This window comes from Larus michahellis, chromosome 1 (genome assembly GCF_964199755.1).
Source record: "Larus michahellis chromosome 1, bLarMic1.1, whole genome shotgun sequence".
Lineage (NCBI taxonomy): Eukaryota > Metazoa > Chordata > Aves > Charadriiformes > Laridae > Larus > Larus michahellis.
Genome location: NC_133896.1, coordinates 54,957,539 through 54,974,473, shown reverse-complemented (window position 1 = coordinate 54,974,473; position 16,935 = coordinate 54,957,539). Strand labels below are relative to the sequence as shown.

At 56.2% G+C, this 16,935-nt stretch overlaps 3 protein-coding genes across 4 annotated transcripts; 2 read left to right on the top strand and 1 right to left on the bottom strand.

The window, feature by feature from the left end:
• Positions 1 to 328: 328 nt before the first annotated feature.
• Positions 329 to 5,705, bottom strand: NAGA (alpha-N-acetylgalactosaminidase). Its single transcript, XM_074577702.1, has 8 exons — positions 5,449 to 5,705; positions 4,703 to 4,877; positions 4,379 to 4,556; positions 4,021 to 4,115; positions 3,204 to 3,365; positions 2,608 to 2,805; positions 2,250 to 2,393; positions 329 to 1,977 (listed from the first exon to the last, which is right to left on the bottom strand). Exons 1-8 carry the CDS (start codon positions 5,610 to 5,612, stop codon positions 1,795 to 1,797), a joined length of 1,299 nt encoding a protein of 432 aa, XP_074433803.1. The 5' UTR covers positions 5,613 to 5,705; the 3' UTR covers positions 329 to 1,794.
• A 24-nt stretch (positions 5,706 to 5,729) lies between these two features.
• PHETA2 (PH domain containing endocytic trafficking adaptor 2) lies at positions 5,730 to 12,747 on the top strand. Of its 2 annotated transcripts, none has more exons than XM_074577769.1 (3): positions 5,730 to 5,850; positions 7,224 to 7,321; positions 7,868 to 12,747. In XM_074577769.1, exon 3 carries the CDS (start codon positions 7,876 to 7,878, stop codon positions 8,689 to 8,691), a length of 816 nt encoding a protein of 271 aa, XP_074433870.1. In that variant the 5' UTR covers positions 5,730 to 5,850; positions 7,224 to 7,321; positions 7,868 to 7,875; the 3' UTR covers positions 8,692 to 12,747. The 2 variants fall into 2 exon arrangements, with proteins under 2 accessions (XP_074433870.1, XP_074433878.1); XM_074577777.1 differs by lacking the exon at positions 5,730 to 5,850 and adding an exon at positions 6,081 to 6,290.
• A 211-nt stretch (positions 12,748 to 12,958) lies between these two features.
• Positions 12,959 to 16,262, top strand: SMDT1 (single-pass membrane protein with aspartate rich tail 1). Its single transcript, XM_074577806.1, has 3 exons — positions 12,959 to 13,202; positions 14,928 to 15,068; positions 15,973 to 16,262. Exons 1-2 carry the CDS (start codon positions 13,047 to 13,049, stop codon positions 15,063 to 15,065), a joined length of 294 nt encoding a protein of 97 aa, XP_074433907.1. The 5' UTR covers positions 12,959 to 13,046; the 3' UTR covers positions 15,066 to 15,068; positions 15,973 to 16,262.
• Positions 16,263 to 16,935: the final 673 nt, after the last annotated feature.

Sequence of the window (16,935 nt, the reverse complement as noted above, 5' to 3'; positions counted from 1 at the left end):
TCCTATGTACATTTACTGCCAGAAGGAAGGCCTGTCTTTAAGAGGAATTCCTTGCTAGCCAGTGGGGGAAAAATAAATACATGGTAAAGAAAAGTGGCACTGAACTGTGGACTGTAAAATCTGTTTCCCCTTGTGCCAAGGAAAGACGTTGCCCAGCTGAATGTGATGGAGCTACTGGAAAGCCCTTTCCTACTCTGCATCAGTCCAGTCTCTCACAGGAAACCAGTTCTGTTCCTTAGCATAGTTCTTGTCTTCAGTTAATGACCCTGTGATCTTACATTAACCAAGTAGCTATAGCTGACGACACTGAATAAACATGCAACAGAGAGCCTGTGACCTGCTTCCCTTTTATTTCAATTAATTTGTCTCAATCGCTCCCCAAGAACAAAGCCGGCTCCTGTATACAGGCATGACACGCACTCCTCCTTCCCTGCTGCAAGCATCATATTTGGTATCTTGCCACTGCATTCAGAGAAAATTTCTAGAAGTGGCCAGAATCAGCTCTTTGGTCCTGCAGGAACCCTCCAGCATCTAAATAGAAAGGGGAAGGGACTTTTTTTTTCCCTTTTTTTTTTTTTTTCCTAATTTAAAATATGGTATCTCCCCAATCTGAGGCTTAATCTTGTGTTGGTCTGCCTATGTTGCAGTCTTCACGAATGCTGCACCCCTCTGTGGGGCAGTCGAGGTAGGCCATGTCTTGCCTAAAACTCCTCCCTAGGATGTGCGTTGTAGGCAGGTGAAGCAGCTGAGGCCTCTAGAGTCTGTTCCGCCACTCTGTGGAGCTGTGGATGTAAGTGCCCCTGGGAGAAGGAGGAGCCTTTCCCTGAGAAACCCTGAGTGTTCGGCCCACTGGAGGAGAGCCGAGCCCCCTTTTAGCAGGAATTTCCTGCTAGAGCAAGAACAGGATGCAGCGTGCAGCTCGGAGGCACCTGTGACCATCTCCCAGCTCAAAAAAGACAACTTCAACTGAGCATCGTCATCTTCCTGACACCACTCGTGCACAACACACTACAACTCTGCAGTTTTTGGTGCTGTACCACAGCAAGGCTGCTGGGGTTGGGCACGGCCAAGGAAGTTTTGTGCTCTGCTCTGCTGTAAACTGGTACCAGAGGGACTTAAATATCTGATGCTAGCATGCCTGCCAGGCTGGAGTAGTGCTGGCCTCCAGGACGCTGGCAGCGGGGTCAGGCCTGCAAGCAAAGCCTCTCTGCGCAGGACCATCATGCCTCTAGGAGCCCTTGGTCACAGGGAAGGTTCATGGGAAAGGTTGCAGCCCCATTGATAGTCCCTTATTCTAAGCCAAGCTGACTATAGCAAAGGAAAGAAGGTGACCAGGTCTTGAGGCTAATGCCATCACCCATGGGAGGGGGAGGGAGGGGACAGGAGGGTGGTCGCTACCCTAGAAGACACTGAATCACCAGAAGCCTTTCTACAAGTGTAGTTCAAAGAGCCCCTGCAGCGGTCAGTGGTGGCCAGCTCGAAGAGGTGAAGTGCACAGGTGTCAGCGCTGACCAACTCCAACAGCAACTGGACTCTGCTTGTATGGCGTCTTCCACAGGAGGATCTCAAAGGGCTTTGCAGGCACGCTCCGCACACGCTTCAGAGGCGGGTAACAAGAATTCCTGCTTTATGCAGACTGAGTAAACATCATCAAGCGGGTACCAGAGGGAACGGTCACTCGCCAGCAGCGCTGGGCACGCCAGCGAAAGGCACTTGTGCAGTGAAGAGACACGTGCCCCAGGGTCTCGCAGCTTACCCCAGCACTGACCCACACCCCCCCTCTGCTGAGCCTCGTCACAGGAGGACCGGGCGGAAACCCACACCAGGGGCTTGCTGTCTGACAACGTGCCAGGGCTGTGCCGGGAGCGCCATGGGAGAGAGATACCACATCACCACCCCCGTGGGGTTAATAACGACCGAGAAGCTGTCTTCCGTCTTTAAGCCACTGATGATCTTCCCGCTGTACACGTCTTGTACCTGGAAGACAGAGATGGCGGCTACCAGGATTTCCACAGACCTTTCATCCTGAGGTCCAGCCGCAGTTACTGACGTGGCATGGTGGGACAGGACACAGCAGTGGGCAATGGGGGGGTGACCCAATGGGTGCTTGCCCCTTCATCCTGGAGGCAGGGAGTGGGAGTCCTCCCCCCCTCCCCAAAATGCAAAGGGTGTCAAAGCGGGAAGCTGGAAAGAGGGGGATCCAGGTGCTGTGGGGATGCCCCACCATGCAGTGTGCCAAAGGGGCTCACCTCATACACGGCATCCTCAGGGAAGTGGAGCTTGGCCAGGCTGGTGGTGTAGACAAAGGGCATATCTGTCCTCCGGCTGAAGAAGACAAGGGCGCTGGCGGCCTGAGACAGCGGGCGCAGGAACACCTCGATGTGGTATTTCTCCTGGGGGTGGGGATGGGTGGTGAGGCAGAGCTTCTAGGACCAGTGCTGGCCCACAACTTCTGTCTTTGCCCTGCAGGGCTGCTACGCCAGCAGGTCCCCAGCTCCCACAGCTCTCCTGCTCATGTACCTCTGCATCGCTTCCCTCTCCCTCCTCATTGTCACGCCCCATGCTGCTCCTGCCTGCCCTCCCCACTGTGTCTGCCTTCCCCCTAACCTTAACAATCCTGCGCCCCTGGATTCCCAGGGGGTCCTGGTTGATCTGGATCATCAGGCGGTTCTGCAGGATCTCCTTGGCGCTTGGGGAGATGGTGCGAAGATCCGTCGACATGAGGAGTGGAGCTGCCATCACCGTCCACAAGGCCATCTGGGAGCGTGACTGCTCGTAGCTAAGGCCAAAGTTTCCAATGATGAGCTGGAGGGGAGACGGTAAAGAGATGGGAGAGGCAGAAAAGGGTTAGGAACTTGTCTGCTTGTCACCCTTGGTGATGCTGCAGCGTGCTGGGAGGAAGCATCCACGGGAAACCTCACATGCACTTTTGCTTCCCCTCGAGCAGCCTACCAGTGCCAGGAGAGCCCACCCCTGCTAGGTGCTGAGCCACCAGCACACATTCAAACGCACTCCCTAAAACCCTTCACTTCACCATTGTCCTCCCCCCAGGCTGTGCAGGGAAGGACAAGAACACCTGAACTACTCAACAGGTATACTTGGGCGGTGAAGGGTTTGTTGCAACCTTCTCCCTGCACCCAGAAGGGGATCCCCGGAGACCCCCATCCCTGACCAAGGTCAGTGCAGCCACCACCCAGCCGTACCATGTCTGGGTCATTCCAGTGGCCGGGGCCAGCCACTGGCTGCAGCACATCCTGGTTTGCGAAGAACCAGTCCAGGATGGAAAGCACGCTGTCCCAGGAGTCCTGGATGTCGTCGTAGTTACGCCACAGGTTGCAGACCTCTGCCAGGATGGTGTAGTTCACCTGGAAAGGAGCACAGGATCAGGCAGGAGGGAGAAAGGACGGGGTCTGCAAGCTGGGGTAGAAGGGGCAGCCAGACTTGTTGAGAGCTACAGTGTCCAGAAGGTGGTTGCAAGGCAGAGGGAACTGGAGAAGGGGAACATCGCATAAGGAAGGAGGACAGAGTCATATCCCAACATGACTGGGCACATCCCAGTATAATACGATGTCTGGCAAAAAAACCACACAGGCAAGGGGGAACTATGATCAACTGCAAGAATGAGGGCAGCTTGGTATTGATTCAGAAGGTGAAAGAGGAAATAAAATAAATGTTCTCGATTCTCAAGAAATGTTACCAGGAGGAACATCCTCTTTCAAGCACTTAAACCAGACAGGACCCACCTCTGAAGAATGAACTGTTGGGATCAACCCTATATCAGCTGAGTGGGGTGGAGAGGGCCTTCTTCCCCCAAACCCCCATCACCTACCCATGCTGGGAACCCCCAGTGTCCGCAGATGCCTGGCAGGGAGGCCATGTGCCCTCCGCGGACCTGCAGCCCCATCCTACCAGGGGCAGAGCAATAAGCGGGGTGTAGCACCCAGCTCCTGCAGCTCCAACAAGAACTCCTCCAGGGCACAGGGGACATGAGAAACAGCCATCAAATGGGACAACCCTCACCTTGGGGGGGAGTCCCCCCTGATACGCTGGCCAGCTGCAGGAGTAGACGATGGGGCGGCCTGTGGCATTCAAGGCCCTTGCCATTTCTGGGTAGCCTTTGGGAGAGAAGATGACAAATGGTGAAGGAGACAGCTGGCAGCAGCCTGCCTCCCAGCCCGCCCCGTCAGGGGACCCCAGGCCAGCCTGGCCTCCTGCCTTACACCGGCTCAAGGGCACCCAAACTCCCTCCTCTTTGCCCAAGAGCTGCAACAGAAGACGCGAGGGAAGAACTGAAGCTGGCCAAGCATTTCTGCGGACAGCCAGCTGCCCTGACTGAAGCAGAGAGGGAAGAAACGCCAGCCAGCCAGGGAGCCTTTACCCTTCGCCTGCTCTTCTCCTGACGAGTAGCACCCATCCAGCTTCAGCATGTCCACACCCCACTCCGCAAAGGTCTGGGCGTCCTGCTCCACGCGGTCCAGCGTGGTGCCCGGGTAGCCCCCACAGGTGAGGATGCCCAGGTCACCATAAATGCCCAGCTTCAAGCCACGGGCATGGACCTGCAAGGAGAGGCAAGCTGCAAGGAGGGGACGAGGGGGGTCCAAGGTGCCTCCCAGGGACCAGGCTCCTCCATCCCCTCCCAGCCTTCCAACCACGGTGGTGTGGGGACACAGAGACCCCCCCACCATCCCCAGTGGGCACTCACGTAGTCAGCCAGGGCCTTAATCCCCCTGGGAAACCTCTCGGGGTCGGGAACCAGCCGTCCCGCCGCGTCCCGCTGCTTGGCTGACCAGCAGTCATCGATGTTGATGTACTTGTAGCCCAGGTCCCTCCAGCCATCCTCCGCCAGGCGGTCTGCCATCTCATAGAAGAGTGTCTCACTGTGGGTCAGGGGGACGGGGACGCGGCAGGCTGAGCCTCTGTGACCTCTGTGCCCCACTGGCTGCAGGCAGCCAGCAGGACTTTGGGGCTAACAAGGGCTCTGGAGGGTCCGTCACCGCAGGGCTGGCCTGGGCCATACGGGAGGGTCCCCAAGGCTGCCGTTTAAACCCCATTCATTGATTTAATTGAAGGGAAGCGTTTCCCCAACGCCTCGCAAACCCCGGCCACATGCTTGAGTGCCGGGGGCTCTCCAGCCCCAGCTCTGGGGTGCTTGAGCCCCCCGCCTCCCGCGTAGCCATGCTCCCCGAGATCCCACTGCTGCGGAGCTCGTCCCACAGACACAGAAGGTGCCAGAACCGCCCCGGACCTGATGCCCGACCCGACCATCCACCCTCTCCCTCCCTGGCATCACCCACCCACCCGGGGCAGACCCCGGATACCAGCTCGGTGTTTCCGAGCAGGGTCCCTCGGGCAGGGGACACACGGGACAAGCCCTCCTTGCAGGGAGGGGGGGATGCCGAGCTCCGGGAGGGGTTAGGGAGGGGTTTCCCCCCACCCCTCCCCGCCAACCTGATGCAGTTGCGGGGGTCCTCCCGGCAGTCCACGTTGCAGCGGAACCTCTCCCAGGCCAGCCAGCCCATGGGGGGGGTGAGCGCCAGCCCGTTCTCCAGGGCCACGGAGGGCAGCGCCAGGGCCACGGCCAGCACCAGCCCGCTCAGCACCGCCGTCCCCATCGTCCCCGCCGCCGCCGGGGCACCGAGCGCCTCTCCCCGCCCCGGCCCCGCTCACATGATGCCGCCCGCATCACCTGACCGACCGCCCCCGCCTCCCTCCGGCCCGCCCCGGCATTGCTCCCAGCCCCGCTGCGCCCCACAACCACCCGCCCCGCCGGTATCTCCGCCCCCCCGCCCCTGCTCCCTACGGCCGTTCCACCGTACCGGCGCTGCGCCCCACAGACGTGGCACCCCATCGGTATTGCCTCCCCCCCACAACCCCCGAGCCCCCCCCCCCACGCTGTTGCACCCTATCAGCGTTGCACCCAGTCGGTATTGCACCCCACGGCTGCTGCACCCCATCACTGGCACCCCATCACCGCCGCACCCCACGGCTGCTGCACCCCAATAATTACGCGGGGCGGGGGGGGGGGGGGCTGTAGGTCCCCCCGAGGCGGGACCCCGGGGGTACCCGAAGGGGTGTCGGGCGGAGCGAAGAGGTGCGGGAGAGAGCGCGCCCCCCCGCCCCCGGCCGCCCCCCGCTGCCGCCGGCGGGGCGGTGCTGCCGGCGGGGCGGGACGGCCCCCCCGCCCGCAGGAGCCCTCCCTCCCTCCCTCCCCCGCCCGGCCGCGGCCGGTCCCCGCCGGCCCCGCACCGCCCCGCCGCGCCGGCAGCGCCGCCGAGCAGGAAGGGCCCGAGGTGAGGCCGGGACGGGGACGGGGCCCGCGCTCCCGCCGCCGGGGCGAGGGGCTGGGCAAAAGCGCCGGAGGGCGGCGCGGGCCGGGGCGGCGGCGGCGGCGGGCCGGGAGCGGGCGGCGGGGTCCGCTGGCAGACGGCAAACACGCGCAGGGACACAAAGACACGGAGCCCGGCGTTGCACGGCCCCCACCCGCGCAGTCCACGGGACCCCCACGGCCCCCTCCCCTCGTGGGGCACCCCGGCTGTCCTCAGCCCCAGCTGGAGATTTCCTCGGGGGGCCGCGCCGGAGGCAAAGCACCCCCCGGGGAACAGCGTTTCCGTACGCCTTGATGGGATTTGGGTCCGTTTTTCCAACGGGAGGCCGTGGCCCCTTGTCCTCAGCCCTGCCCCGCGAGCCCTGCCGGGGGAGAAGGGCTCCGGGAGGGATGCTGGAGGTGGCTCGGCAGCAGGGAGCTTCCCCCCGCCCGGATCTGGCCCGGGGAGCGGCGGCTGTGGTTTGTTTTCTGCATATTTCTGTACGCAGAGTTTTTGCCGTTGGACATCCATTTGCAGTTGTAGAAAATGCAGAAAAGGCTGCGCCCGCTGCGTCCTTCTGTGGGACCTGCCACCTTCCCGAATCGCCAGCCACGGGGCTGATGGTGTGGCAATGGGCTTCTACAAAAGCTCTTTTGTTTTTGTAGTAATAAAACCAAAACAAACTCACAGGAGCCAAAAATCAAACCCACGGGAGCGCTGGCCTGAGCCGGAATGGGGCGCAGGCTTTGAAGCCAATGCAGAGTGCCGCTGGTTTTGCCACCCCAGTTTCCAGAGCCACGCACCTGCAGTGCTCCAAGAGCCCTGACTTTCTGGGGTGGGAGCGATGCAGCTCTTTGCTCTTCCCGTCCCAAGCTGTTCTGGTTTGTGATTCCCTCTCTGCCACCTTCCTCCGACCAGGGATGGGGCTCGGCACGGTGAAGCTTCGGAGGCCCCCGGGAAGGGAGCTGCCCGCCCAAGGAAGACGGCAAGGGGTTGCAGTCTGACCCGCACAGCCGGTACGGCACCTCGCACCCTGCTGCCGGTGAACCTGACAGGGCTGGGGATGCTGCTGCTGGGAGGGCCGGTGGGGACGGGTGGGCCTGTGGGGAGACGGGGAGTGGGGAGAGGGTGCTCAAACGGAGGTCCCAGAGCCCTTGGGTATGAAAACGCCCTCCTTATCCTGCCCTATAATAGAGGAGAGGGTGAAATGAATGCCTCGCAGGCACAGAGGCAAATTTTTTTGATGTGTCCCATAAAAAAACAGCAAAGTAGGTCACTCGAGGAATAAGAAAACGAAGCAGCGGTGTTGTCGTTCCTGGAGAAGGTGGGTGTTTCAGTGGTGGGGCTGTGGTGATGACCACCTTTCTGCAGCAGCAAGGAGCCAGCCTGCCATTTGCAGGGTAGTTGCTGGGTGACACACTGTCCTGGAACGCTGGCTGCTGGAATCGGGGCTACTTTTCCCCATGGTGGGGTTTGGGCAAGATCAGACCTCTCCTGGTGGGGCAGGCGAGATGTTCCTCACACTGAGCCGACTTCTTCCCTCTCTCTTCCTCTCCTCTTAGGCAGGGCGATGAAGCTGAACGAGCGGAGCGTGGCCCACTACGCCACCTGCGACTCGCCTGCCGACCATGCCGGCTTCCTCCGCAAGCGAGTGGAGCGGCACCACCACCATGCCCACCACCACCACGCCACCTCCTACCAGCGCCGCTGGTTCGTCCTCAAGGGCAACCTCCTCTTCTACTTCGAGGAGCGGGAGAGCAGGGAGCCCGTGGGGCTGGTTGTGCTGGAGGGCTGCACTGTGGAGCTGTGCGAGGCTGCCGAGGAGTTCGCCTTTGCCATCCGCTTTGATGATGCTGGCGCCAGGGCTTACGTGCTGGTGGCTGACGGGCAGGCTGCCATGGAGGCCTGGGTGAAGGCACTCTCACGAGCCAGCTTCGACTACATGCGGCTGGTGGTGAGGGAGCTGGAGAAGCAGCTGGAGGAGGCCTCCAAGACCTTGGCCGCTTGCCACAAGTCTCCGCGGAGGTCCTCCTCCTCTGGCAGGAAGAGGCATCTCTCCAACCCCGCCTTGCTGCCCCTCCAGGAGAAGCCCACCGTCCTGGAGAACGGTTACTCCACCTGGGGTAGTGGTGGTGGCGTCCCTGGTGGGGCTGCCGGCCTTGACCGTGATGGGGGACACACGAAGCCCCCACCCCTGCCTCCACGCCGGCGTTCGGCCGCCAGCAGTGCTGTGGGGTCCCCGGTGCCCAGCCTCTCGCCAGCCATGCCGGAGAGCCCGGTGTCACCGGAGACGGCCTGCTTCTCCAAGCTGCACAGCTGGTATGGGCAGGAGATCGCGGTGCTGAGGCGGGAGTGGCAGGAGAGGCAGAAGAGGGGACACCCGTGACCGGGGGCGCAAGCCACCGGCCAGCTGATGCCCAGCAGCCTGTCTCCCATGCGGGAAGAGCGATGCGAGGGATGCTGCTTGCCCCCTGCCCTGGTTGGTGGCCAAGTGTGTGGTGCGTGTGTGCTTCACTAGCATGTAGGAGGGACCCAGGTCTTCCACAAACCTCACGTTTCATTTCCATGAGGCTTTATGCAGCTGGAGAGCATGTAATACCAGGGGAGCCGCCTTGGAGGGGGCCCAAATCGGCACATATGCAGCAAACCTTGCCCAACAGGGTTGGCCCCTTGCCATCCTGGCGTGGTGGATGCTCTAGGTGCTTCATCAACCGCCTCTCCCCCACCACTTTTTTTTCTTTTGGTTTTATTTCTCAGCGTGGAAGTTTGCACAGGTCAGCGTTTATTATTGTCTGTGGTCTTGCGCCGAAGTCCTTCTGCCTTTGCTCTTTCGCTGCAGATAAGGCTGGGCTCTTACGAAATGCCTCCGATAGGCCGCTGGCCCTGGTGGGTGTCTCCAGCCTTGTGCTCCTCTCGCCCCAGGACATGCGTGAGCCACCATGGCTGTGGCTGGCCCAGCAGCCAGGGGCAACAAGGACCGGGCTCTTGCGTCGTCATTGTTTTTTTATTTTCGTCTGCACTAACCCTCCTCCCTGCTAAATCCCACAGGATGTGGGTTTCACGGGCTTGCATCCACCTCTTTGAGTGCCTGAGCTCAGCAGCCAGGCTGAAAAGGACGCACTGAGCCTGGTCTGAAGCAACAGCGAGGCCCAGGAGCTCCCCAGGGCTGATCTGGACTCTGTCAAGCGGTAGCCAACCACGCCTGTTAATGTCCTTCCCTCTTCCAAAACAGGGACACTAAAGCCTCTTTGCCTTGCCAGGGGTGAATTTATCAGCCTCTGCGCAGACTTTAGCTCCTGCAAAGTGCCATATAGGGCTCAGCCGGCTGGTTGGGCAGCTTGCCCAAGACGGTGTCCAAAGCCGTGCTCTTGCGGAGCCTCTCTCGTTGTTGCGGCTCTGCCCAGCTCCTGGCAGACCTGCGCAGTCGGAGGAGAGGCTGTGGAGGGAGAAGTGAAGGTGTGGGTGCGTGTTACAGGTTGCACTGACTGACTGCGTGCCAGTAGTGTCTGGCCTTGCCCCTTGAGCATCAAAGCCATGTCACTGCCTTCTACCGAAGCCAGCGCTTTCCCTCCAATTTCATGTCAGCATCACTCGGCTCATCGCCGTAGCACGTCCCATCCTCCCAGCGGGTGAGGAAGGCTGCGGGGAGGCATGCCTGCTGCCTCGCTACAGAAACAGACTTGTCCTTCAGTCAGAAACCTTGGCCACGAGGCAGATGGTACGAGTAGGTGGGTGCTGAGTCCAGGGACTGGAACACCCTGGAGATGGGGGTTTATAAATCTTCTGCCTTATCCTCTTGACAAGGACTGTTTTTCAGAGCAGGAAAAATGCGTGAAGCAGGCTTGCGCTTCCTATTGAACAGTGTTAAACCTGGTTTATTGTCTGTTTTATTAAGGAGCCTTGCTAGGAAAGCAAGAGGCCATTCCAGGTCATGACTGGTAGGAACCTATTTGCTTTTCTGGAGTTAAACGCACTCAGCTTAATACTTTGCAATAGCCAGTAGAGATTGCCAACGCAGAAATCAGATGACTTCCATTAACTCTTGGTGCCTTTGAAAATGTATCTGTGGTGCTTTTGGATGACAAGCTTCCAGCCTGCTGCCTAATTGTGGCTCGATGGTATGTTAGAGGAAATAAGATCTTAAGTCAGACCTTACAAATATGACTTTGGGCAGTGGGAGCATAAACTTCACATGTGAAGTGATGCAATCCAGTCCTCTCCAGTTTGTGCCTGTATTTCTTCACCATAGGGACCTTTGAGTTTGGTAGGATTATTTTTGTTCTCCTTTTTACGTGAAAACAGTTCAGAAAAAACAGAAATAGGTGGCCACAGGCCAGTGCCCAGGCTCCGTCAGCAGCCCAGCTGGCTGGACTTACGGGCCAGCTCTGCCTCCCTACCTGCTGCTTAAATTGTTCAGTGCTGCAACATTCCCGGCTGGGAACTGTCCCCTTCCCCATGGCAGGGCAGCAGCATCTGGGGATGGCACTACCTGGTGCCTCCTCGCATGGGTATTTTGGGGCCAGGGTCAGATTTGGCAAACATTTTTCCTGTGGTGTTGGTTTTTAAAAACGTAATACAGAGAGAATAATATTCCTGATGTCTCAGTCTTAAGGAATTTTGACAGTAAAGATTTAACTTCCAAAATAAATCAAAATGTAATGGCAGTTCCTGCATGAGACCCAAGAATCGGGAGTGACTTGAAAGGGAAAATAAATTAACAAAGCCAGTTCTGTCAGAACTGGAGCTGAAACAGTATTATTCATTTAAGGGCAGTTTCACTTTTAAGAAGCTTAGTTTGTTTTAATAAGCCAGGATTGTGCTAGTAACACTACTAAAGAGCTTATATTTAATGCTTTAATCTGTCCCATTCAAATGGCACAATTTCCACGCTACCTGCCTTTGCATTAGTACGTATCCCAACTAAATCCTAAATCCTGCAAATGAGGGGCTGCGCTCTGCTTTCTGGCTGATCGCATTTGGAGTAATTCTGTGTTTTATTCTGCAGCGCCGAGAAGAAAATGTCTGAATCCCAAACAGTATTTCTGCTCGGCCTTTGCTAGGTCTCCGAAGCGCTGCGTGACTTCGGATGCGCTCGGTCAGGGCTTCCTCACCGTCCCGCTCACGTTAACAGGGATGGCCCTTTAGCGAGTAAAAAGAGCCATAACTGGAACCATGCCCAAATTTGTATGGGAATACAGGTTTTTTTAATGGCCACCGCTGCTTGCTTCATGAGGCAGGCAGCACCTGGGTGCTCCGCCACCTCCTCTGAGACGGAGGCCATCAAACCCGCTCGGCTGAGGATCGGTGGTGATGGCAGCGCCTTCCTCCCCCAGGCAGAAGGTCGGGATTTCAGCTTCCTGAGATTGCACATGCAGCTGGGCGATGGAGCGTCCTCGCGTTCTGTCTGCGGGCAGAGATCGTTACAGGCAAAGCAGAGAGTTTTCATTGTCCCCTACAGCAAAATGGGACTGATTGCCACACACTGTTTTTTTCTCCGGTCATTCAGGTTTGGACTGTTTTCACCTCCCGCCTTCGCTTTCCCTTATTATTTTTCAAAAATAGAAAATGTCTGGGCAGCATAAAACAGGTTCCCTAGGAGAGGGGGGCTGAACACTAAAGCTGAATGGCTACTTAAAGTACGGAAGTCAAATCTTTTTCTAAGAGTTTTCTTTAGCACAATAATGCAAAAGCGATGAGAGAAAAATGCTTGAATCTGAATGCTTGAATTTAAAAGAAATTGAAGACTGAAGGAGGGAGGGAGATTCTGACATGGCCTCTGCAAGCTGTGCCAAGAAAGGGTCCCAATCCTGCTAAAACAGTTGATTAAAGCCTTCTATTTTTCTGAGGCTGGGATTTCAGATTCAGGTCCATAATGTATTGTTTTATTTCTGCACATTTATCTTTTTATAGAACATCTGTGGTGATGTTTTTCACTGAATCCAGGTCCTAGCGATCTGAGTAACCGAATTTACCTGTGGCCACCGCTAGCCATTTGGTGGGCATTCACAACCAAGACTGGACACTTTCTGCTACAAGAGCATTAACAGTTCACGGATGGGTGACACCCCCCCCCCCCCCCCAATCTTACTTCTCTCAGCTACTTTTGCAGAGAAACTGAAATAGCCCCCACTGAAGCGCACAGGGGATGTGTGCGAGTTCCCGTGTCGGTGGCATCTTCGCCAGTACGGACCGTGCTTTATCATCTCCACAATGACCAGGCAACACTACCAGCGACCCGCAGGCACACTCCCGCCTTCCGAAGCGCTTATGTTTTAGGTAGACGACGTGGTTTTGTTTTGTTTTTTTTTATTATTATTTTTAAGAGGCGGCTTTGCATGCGCCGTTATTTTACCCGCGGAACTAGTATTATGCATTTCAAAACATTGTTATCGTTTGTATTTTATGCCGCGACACCGAATAAACCGTTGATGATTTGTAGGCCCGCGGGCTGCCAGTGGAGCTGTGACCCCACACACACCCCCGCGGGAAGCCTCTGCGGGGCCTGGCCATCCCGGCCCCGCTGCGGGGTCACCCGCCCCGGCTTCCCTCAGTCGAGTCCTCACGGTGCCCTCCGGGAGGCAGTAACAGCCCGCCCGGTGCCCGTCCCCCCCACCCAGGGGGGGAAGGGGCCTCGGCCCGCCCCGCGCATGCGCAGCGGCCGCCCCGCCTCTCCCTTCACGCCTCGCGAGAGCCGCAGGCCCCGGTGACGCCTGGGCTCGGCCGTTACGGGCAGGAGGGAGGATGGCGGCGGCAGGCGGGCGGCTCCTGGCGGTGTCCGCGGCTCGCCTGGGGCGGGCGGGCTGGGGCGGGCCACGCCGCTCCCCGGCCGCGCCGCTTGTGCCCTCCCGGAGCGCCACTGTCACCCGCAGCGGTGCCATTTTGCCCAAGCCGGTTAAGGTGAGTGAGGGGCGAGCGAGTGAGGGCGGCAGCCAATAGCAGCGTAACGGACGGCAGCGGTGGCCAATCAGTGCTGGTGTACGTGCTGTGGGTGGGGCTGCGGGAGTGAGTGACAGGGGTTGGGCTAATGAGCGGATCGCTGAGGGCGGGGCGGGGTGCGGAAGCGCTCGGCAGCGGAGGAGAGCGGCCCTGAGGGGTCGGGGCGGGCCCGGCCGGACCGTCTCCCCCCTGGCGGGGCGGGGCGGGGCGGGGCGGCCCCGGCGGTGGTCCCAGCGCCGTGAGGAGGAGATAATCACCCGCCCGTACACAACCCTTTCTCAGCGGCAACGGCTCTCCCTTCCTGAGCCCCTAGTGTTCCCTGCCCCGAGCCCACGCCGGGTTCCTGCTCTCCGGGTGGATGAGAGGGGAGTGGTGGACGTTGTCTACCTCGCCTTCAGCAAGGGTTTTGATACTGTCTCCCGTAACATCCTCATAGGTAAGCCTAGGAAGTGTGGGTTAGATGAGTGGACAGTGAGGCGAATGGAGAACTGGCTGAATGGCAGAGCTCAGAGGGTTGTCATCAGCGGCACAGAGTCCAGTTGGAGGCCTGTAGCTAGCGGCATTCCCCAGCGGTCAGTACTGGGCCCAGTCTTGTTGAACATATTCATCAACGACCTGGATGAGGGGACAGAGTGCACCCCCAGCAAATTTGCTGATGACACAAAGCTGGGACACAAAGCTGACACACCAGAAGGCTGTGCCACCATTCAGCGAGACCTGGGCAGGCTGGAGAGTTGGGCGGAGAGGAACCTAATGAAGTTCAACAAGGGCAAGTGTAGGGTGCTGCACCTGGGGAGGAATAAACCATGCACCAGTACAGGTTAGGGGTTGACCTGCTGGAGAGCAGCTCGGTGCAAAGAGACCTGGGAGCCCTGGTGGACAACAAGTTGACCATGAGCCAGCAATGTGCCCTCGTGGCCAAGGCGGCCAATGGCATCCTGAGATGCATTAAAAAGAGCATGGCCAGCAGGTTGAGGGGGGATTATCTTCCCCCTCTACTCTGCCCTGGTGAGGCCACATCTGGTGTACTGTGTCTAGTTCTGGGCTCCCCAGTTCAAGGACAGGGAACTACTGGAGAGAGTCCAGCAGAGGGCTACAAAGATGATCAGGGGACTGGAGCATCTCTCTTACGAGGAAAGGCTGAGAGACCTGGGTCTGTTTATCCTGGAGAAGAGAAGACTGAGAGGGGATCTTATCAATGCTCATAAATATCTAAAGGGCGGGTGTCAAGAGGATGGGGCCAGACTCTTTTCAGTGGTGCTCGGCGACAGGACAAGGGGCAATGGGCACAAACTGGAACACAGGAAATTCTGTCTCAACACGAGGAAAAACTTCTTTAGTTTGGGGGTGACAGAGCACTAGAACAGGCTGCCCAGAGAGGGTGTGGAGTCTCCTTTTCTGGAGATAGTCAAAACCCACCTGGATGTGTTCCTGTCCAGCCTGCTCTAGGTGACCCTGCTCTGGCAGGGGGGTTGGACTAAATGATCTCAGAGGATCCCTTCCAACCCCTGCCATTCTATGATTCTGTGCGATGCGATGACAGGGGGGTCTGGCACTAGGGACAGCAAAGTGTTCTTCCCGCTGCTCCCCAGGCCCTATCTGCCCTTGTGAAGCCAGAAGAGTGCAGGCTCAGCCACAGGGCAACTTGCTGGTAAAGATTAATCTTTTCCAATCAACTCCTTGCAGACACCCTTTGGCCTCCTCAGAGTGTTCAGCGTTGTGATCCCTTTCTTATACGTTGGGACTCAGATCAGTAAGAACTTTGCAGCCCTACTTGAAGAACATGATATCTTTGTCCCAGAGGATGACGACGACGATGATTAAAGGGTATGTCATTAAGATCACCAGCAATCTAATTATTTGTACTTCCTGTTTGGCTTGGGGCAGGGAGGAGAATCTTGGAAATACAGCAACAGTTCTGAAAAATGCATTTGCAGTTAAACACATGGACACCCACAGCTGTACTGCCTCTGGCTATGAACTTTTCAGTTCCTTTACACTGGAGTAGGCCAGACTGGTATCTGAACATGAAACCTCCACAACATACATTCGTTAGCGATCGTAATAAACTGACGACAGTTTAGGTCTTGTAATTTGAACCAGAAATAAAAATAAACCGTAGTCAGTGAGGGACTATATTGCAGACAGAAAAGAGGGACTTCAGCATCATTACACATTTACCTGTTTAAAAGTCTTCTGCTAACTCACAGAATGAGCATTTTAAGAGAGAATGAAATTCTGATGTAGAGGTGAACAGTCTGAGAGAACTCCAGAACCCATTGGAGCAAAGTGTCTGGTGGGTGTTAGAACACTGATCTCTGGAGTAGTTGGACCATTCAGACTCATCAGATAAAGGTGAATTATTTCTGCTTTTCCTTTATCTACAGTACGCTACACTACCCTCTGTTTTCTGTTATTCTGTTTGGCTTGCCCTTATGTAAAGACTTGAGTTTGGGTGTATTTATTTATAGAACAAAGAAGTTGTTTTAAAGAAGTTGTTGTAAATAGTCTTGTTTTATAATCCGTTTGGTGGATGTATTCCATTTGATAAAGGGATTTTCCAGCGTGCACTGTGCAGCTAAAACCAGAGAATTAAAAGGCTGCAAAGACTGAAATGGCCTGTCAGAAACTCCTTTTATGTAAAACCCGCCTTGTGTGGTTCGGGGGAGGGTACGGACTGGAGCTCAGTACAGTATATCTGGAAAGTAACAGTTGATTGTTCTATTTGCAGAACTGTAACAGAAGAACAGAAAGGGAGAAAACCATTGAGAAATCAATGGTTCCAACATTCGTCACCTGCGTTTTGTCCTTCCTAAATGGGACGGGGGCTCTGTATCCCCTTTGCCAGTGAGTGTCCTGCGCATGTCTGTATGATGGAAATCTGTAGATCTGGGTTGAAGGAAGTGCTTGATAGGCCTTGCATCCTTGCACGCACACAATCACCTCATCAAAGACTGCTTGGGATTCCTTTTATTAGCAATATGGGAAACACTTAATTAAAGATCAAGAGATTGAGATGTATGACTTTAGTCTTGTGTTTTTATAGATTATGTGCCTATGTCCTAGCATTACTCTCTTAACCTTTCTACCTCAATACATTTCAGTAAGGAGGCTCGTTTCATGTTTATTTCCTCTTATGAGTCCTGGAACAGGGTGTCCAGAGAGGTTGTGGAGTCTCCTTCTCCAGAGGTATTCAAAGGATATGTGTTCCTGTCCACCCTGCTCTAGGTGAACCTGCTTTGGCAGGGCAATTGGACTAGATGATCTCTGACGGTCCCTTCTAATCCCTGCCATTCTGTGATTCTTTCTGTAATTCAGGACTGATCTACAGTACGTGACAGGAATCCTATCAAATAATGCTGATTTACAACCTAGCAGGTGTATCTGATGGAAATTGTATCAGTTTCACCTCACTGAGGATTAAATACAATATTATCATTGCAGAGTTTAAAGTTTTGAATAGCTTTGGTAAAAGGTTATGATCACAAGTGGCAAACTAACTCACTGGCGTATTTTATAGCATTTAATCTCTGAATAGTGAAAATCTCTGAACACTCTGGCTCCAAGTACCTAGTATGTACTAGGTAGTTCAGTACTTCCCTCCATATGAGTCCTAATATATTTATTTTCTTAACTGTGTATAAACTTCAACTCTTCTTTTCATAGAAGTGTTTTCTGTTGCAATTAAAAGCTT